This window comes from Oppia nitens, unplaced genomic scaffold (assembly GCF_028296485.1).
Source record: "Oppia nitens isolate AA-2021 unplaced genomic scaffold, nextdenovo-longstitch-racon4-pilon3 scaffold2_pilon_pilon_pilon, whole genome shotgun sequence".
NCBI classification, from domain to species: domain Eukaryota; kingdom Metazoa; phylum Arthropoda; class Arachnida; order Sarcoptiformes; family Oppiidae; genus Oppia; species Oppia nitens.
The window spans coordinates 6418161-6424500 of NW_026533210.1; the positions used below are offsets into that span (position 1 = coordinate 6418161).

Genomic DNA, 6340 nt, shown 5'->3' on the forward strand with positions numbered 1-6340 from the left:
TTATTACTTAACGCTTATTGATTTGATGACAAAAAAAGTTAGAAATTTTCTAATATTAGATGAATTAATTTTAAAATACAATTTTTTGTATTATTAGTTAATAATTTATATTTAATTTTAATAATTCAATAATATTAAAATATTTTAGTTCATATACTGTATTAAAATGTTAGTACACAATATTTTTTGATATACGACTTATAAGATAAAGATTTTAGTACAGTATTTATAGATTGCTATGTCATTAAATAAATAATTATTATTATTAAACATTAATAATACTAAAATAAATTATAAATAGATTTAGCATTTCGTTATAAAATTTACAAAATTAATCATAAAAATATAATCATAGTTTTCTATAAAAAAAAACATTAAACATTTATTGCAATTTCAATGTTAATTGATTTAATTTTTCAACTTTTCAAAAAATGTCAATTAATAAAATATAGTGCAAAAATACTAAAATATTTGGTGTACATTTTACATATAAAAGAAATTTTTATTAATTGTTTATTATTTATTGAATATATGTTATTTTTGTGTTTATTTAAATAAATAGTGATTATAGCTTAGAAAAAATTTAAAAATTATAAATCAATACTTTGGTTATTATTATTATTAAACTTGAACTTAACTGCATATAATGTTTACTATTTTTATTTTGATAAAAAAATTAATATTTATTATCATATATTTCAACAAATATATTTTTAATGATATTTTATTTCTTAATGACAATTAAACACACAATATATTACTGGTACACGATATGACAATAAATTATTCAAAAAATTACTTGTACTTAATATAATTATAATATTTATATAAATATATTCAAGTATTATAAAATAACAATAAAAAAAACAACAAATAAAACTCTATTATATTTAGAAAAAATTATTTATAATATATGATATTTATTAGTATAGATATTACTATAAGTTTCGGCAATAAATAATTTAAATATCYTGGAATGGTATTTATAAAATAATTTTAATTGCTTTTCATATACTGTATACATATATATATATATATTAATATAATATTTCTAGTTTAACGTATTTCTAGTTAAATAAAAAATAAAATAAAAATGACATTTCCTAATAAAATAATTACTTAAAATATTAATTATCTGATAAAAAAATAAAATATATTTAAAATAAAATTGTAAATTATAATACAAATATGTTTGATAAAATTAAAACCAGTGACGCCTCTACAATGACTGGTATTGTGGATATTGACTCTGATTTAACTCATAATAAACTCAAACAAAATATATTTATATCGCAAAACTTTATAACAATTGATAATACTGTCCGTCGACCGCCTACTGGCTATTTGGAGCCGTTTCGGGTCACTTGGAAAGGATTGTCTTATAAGGTAAACGATAACAAACGGACAATATTGAACAATGTATCGGGTAGTTTCCAAAGTGGCCAAATCATGGCCATTATGGGCCCGAGCGGATCGGGAAAGTCGTCTCTGTTGTCTTGTATTTGTGGATATAGCAAAACTGGTCTCTCCGGTGCTATCACTATATCTACTAAACGAAAAGTAAGTCATATTTGTAAATACATAAATAAATATTGTATTAATATTTTATTAATAATTAAAAGATTATCTAAAATACTTCAGATGCTTAATACCGGTAGTATTGATAACTAATTAAATAAACATTTTTAGGTCAAGTTTGCGTTTATAGCTCAAGACAATTATTTATTGAACAAACTGTCTACACGGGAAGCGCTGGTATTTGCATCTAAATTAAAAAACAAGTCCTATGCCGACCATTCAATGATAGCTAAAAATGTTATGGAAAAGTTGTCCATAACTAAATGTGCCGACAATATGCCCAATAGGTGTTCCGGTGGTCAACTTAAGCGGTTATCCATTGCACTGGAACTGGTGTCCCGGCCTAACATATTAATATTGGATGAACCAACCAGTGGCCTGGACTCGGTAACCACTTGGCAACTAATTAACACACTAAAAGATTTGACTCAACAACTTGAACCGGTAGCTATAGTGCTCACTATTCATCAGCCGAGTGCCAAACTGATCAGTCTGTTTGATATCGTATATCTATTATCATTTGATGGTCAATGCATTTATAACTCTTCTCCGTATAAAATGCTGAAAATGTTTGCCGACAACGGATTAAAATGTCCCGATTTTACCAATCCGTCAGACTTTGCTCTCGAAGTGTCCACCGGTGAGCACGGATTGGCCAAAGTTATGATGTTATCAACGGTTAACAAAATTGATGCCTTGGATATCGAGGAAAATGATTTTCATATTAGGATTAAGGCACAGAATAATACATTCAAACAGACATACCTATTGACTATAAGGTATTTGTTGAATAATTGTTTATTTTTGTTAAATTTTTAAAGACATATTACATATTACTACTTTTAAAAATTTAATTATTTATAACAATTAGTATATATGTATACTTTAGTATAATAACTGAAAGTTAATTGAAAGTTATTAATTTAATAATTGACATATTTTATTAGTATTATAGTTCTACTGTATAAATTTTACTAATATTAATTATAAATATATATATAGAAATAAATTAAAAATTTCTTTATTTTAGATCAATAGTAACAGTATTACGGGATCCGTATTTTATATTAATGAAGATAACTGGATATATAACATGTTCCGTATTGATTGCTGCCATGTATGGCGAGGACAGTGGTATACTATCGGGTTGTGTATCAGATTTCAATATAGGTGACGGTCAAAATCTAATGAAAAAGTTTACGGAAATTGTAGCCGACATTTTAGAAAACTGTGTCGGCATTGGATTTATTTGTGTGTTTGGATGGATTATGTCTATATTTCCAGTTTTATTGATATTTCCACAAGAAATGAATGTCTTTCTAAAAGTTTGTTATCTTTTAAATTATTATTATTATTATAAATAATTTATTTAAAATAAAATATTTCTTATACTTTAATTATAATATATTTATGATAATAATTATTAGGAATACGGTAACGGCTATTATTCGGCATTTGCTTATTTTATGTCAAAAGCGTTAAGTGATATACCATTTCAGATAGTGTTACCAAACTTAGGCTCAATACCTGTCTACTATCTTACCGGTCAATATTCTGCTGATTGGTGGCGTATATACACTTTTGCCCTTATTTTCATACTGATCTCATTCAATGCCAGTGCTCATGGATTTTTAATCAGTGCTATACTACCAGATAATCCATTAGCCTGTGCTTTCATTGGATTACTAAGTATTATACCTATGATGTTACTATCAGGTAATTAATATTATAACTTAATTGGTAATTATTTTTTTAAAAAAATATTATTCAATAAAAAAACTTAGGATTATTGATCAGTATTGAGGAAATACCATTTTATTTTCAATACTTTTGCCATATAAACTACTGGAAGTACGCTTTAGAGGCTGTTCTCCTAAACATATATGGTTTCGGTAGGTGTCGACCGGGAAGATTGAATAGCACTATAGATTCGCTTATGACACATATTTCCGATGAGAAACTCCTAGAAATCTATTCAGTTATGTCCGATAAGGTCAATGTCGACAAACTGTTGAAGAATATGGACAGTCTTATGTTAGGACTGTCCGATCAAAACTATTCAGTTGTGTTAAATCGGTTCAAATTAACTAATTTTGATTACTATTTTGCTTTTCTAATGATGACAATTAGCATTATTGCACTCAGATTATTAGGTTATTATTTTTTATTAAGAAAAATTAAATCTAGAGTCTAATTTTTTTCTAATAATTTAAATTGATTATAAATTTTTTATTTATTTTTTTTATTTAAAAAATGTTATTTATGTAAAATTATGTTGATATTTATATTTTTATAATTTTATATACTGTAGTTCAGTATACTACTATATTGTTGTAAATAATTTATTTCTTTGTTTTAATATTAAAAATGTAATTATCATTTGAAATGGAAATTTTGATAATTATTGACTTTTTTATATTAGTATGATATTTAAATAAAAATATGTTTTTTTTGTAATATTGATCGTAATAAATAATTAGATTGTCTGTGAATATATAAAACAATTAATTTTATTAACTTATAATTATATATAAATCATATTATTGTGACTTAAATAAAAATAGATATATTTATATTTTGCATGTCTAGAGGTATTAAATATATTTTAATACGAAAACTTAAGCAATGTTAGTATATTTACTATTTTAAATGTCAAATACATTAATAAAATTTATATTTCTTTACTGTATTATAAATAATAAATAATGTATTATTATTAGTCAATATGTTTATAACTACAGTATTTAAAATTTTATATCTTATTCAATATAACATTAGACTTGAAAGTTGTATATTCTTAAAAAAATATTTACTAACAAAATAACTATTAATATTATTATTATTATTACGCATCATATATATAAACTTTTAGCTAATTTTAATTATTCAATAATARGACAAATAAATTTTAATGGATAATTAATACAACATATTTATTAATTTAACTTAACATTATTTAACTGAAAATGTTAAATAGTGATAAAACTAGTAATAATGTCAATACATTGACTGTAAAAGACCTGGATGCTGGTGATATAGATATTGCCAATTCTAGACGTAAACTATTTTTGTCTAAATCCAAATCGTCTAACCACGACTTGGAACCGTTTCGGGTGACGTGGAAGGACCTAACATATGTGGCCAAACAGCAGCGCTCATGGATTAAATCAATGACACGTATTATACTCAATGGTGTTAGCGGTTCATTCATGAGCGGACAAATGACCGGTATTATGGGTCCGAGCGGTTGCGGTAAGTCATCACTGTTAGGATGTTTGACGGGAATGAAACGTAAAGGTGTGACCGGATCTATAACTATATCGACTAACATTAAGGTAATTAAATCTATGTATTGATAGTCAAAAATTCATAGTATTATGTTTTGATGAATCATATTATTGAAATAAAACTTATATCAGTCTATTGATAAATATAGTAATTAATTAATTACATACAGTATGTGATAACATTAACCTAAATAAGTTATTCAATTAATTTTAATGACTTTAAATACAGTATATACTGATCCGCTGCAATAATCATGAGAATAAAATAGCAAGTTTTTAATTTGATTTTACAAAAAAGTAAATTTTTATTAATTAATTATATAATCGCCATTTAAATCTATGACATCTCTCCATTTGTTCGGCAACTCATAAATTCCTTTGGAATACCATTCCTCTGGTTGTGAATCGAAAAACTCTTGAACTGCCATTTTGACCTCTTCTCGATTTTTGAATTTTTTTCCATCAAGAAAGTGTCGCATTGATCGGAACAAATAATAATCTGAAGGAGCAATATCTGGTGAATATGGCGGGTGATCCACAACATCCCACCCAAACTCCTTCAATAGATCTTTGGTCTTCTTTGCAGTATGTGATGGGGCGTTATCCTGTTGAAACTTAACGCCCCAATATCTTATCAATGAACCATTTAAAAAAGCTTATCACGAAGTCTTGTTAATTGTTGACAATAGACTTCAGCTGTAATAGTGGCTCCGACTTCCAACAGTTCCCAGTGGATTATTGTCTTATCCCACCAAACAGACAACATTACTTTCTGTTGACGAAAATCTGGTCGCGGTGTCCCAACAGGTCGTTGTTCCTGACTTCTCCATTACTCCTTTTATCAGCGTTGACATAGTATATAACTTTTCATCACCGGTTATCATATGTCTTATAAAACGTCATATTCTCTCGAGAAAGCAATTGTAAACTTCTACACGTTTTGTATTATGAGGAGTGAGATCGTGTTACCAAAACAGATGACACATATCTCTTGCCAATGGCTTTCAAATGTCTTTGGATGGTATAGCATTATCAAGTATATCCCGAGCTCTTTAGTTGAAAATTTCGGATTCATTTCAATCAGATCCGTCAATACTTCGTTGTCAATCTTCGATGGTTGTCCTGGTCTTTCTTTGTCTTCTACATTAACCCCTTCTTCTTTCCATCTCTTCCACCAACGATAACAATGCTCTCACCAACGGCTTTCGGGTAGACCTCATTTATATTTGCTGCGGCTATTGATGGTGGAGTTACGACGATATTCATATTCCATGGCATATCTCACCCGAACGTCATGTGAGTTTAGGCCTTCTAACGGTTCCATCACAAGAGATATCACAAATATTTATTAACACAATTGAAGACTAGTAATGACTGTTATATTTTGTCAACAAACAAAATTTGTAAATATTACAATGGGTCGCACAAATATAAAGTTACTTTTCAATACAGTATAATTCTCACTTTTATTGCAG

General features: G+C 26.8%; 1 protein-coding gene across 1 annotated transcript; it reads left to right on the forward strand.

Annotated features, from left to right (window-relative positions):
* The first annotated feature begins 1224 nt into the window (after positions 1-1224).
* On the forward strand, positions 1225-4379 carry LOC128955908 (ATP-binding cassette sub-family G member 1-like). The gene is made up of 6 exons (XM_054301587.1): positions 1225-1560; positions 1690-2357; positions 2609-2903; positions 3006-3294; positions 3363-3731; positions 4357-4379. The coding sequence occupies exons 1-6, from the start codon at positions 1225-1227 to the stop codon at positions 4377-4379; spliced, it is 1980 nt and encodes a 659-aa protein (XP_054157562.1).
* The last annotated feature ends 1961 nt before the right edge of the window (positions 4380-6340 follow it).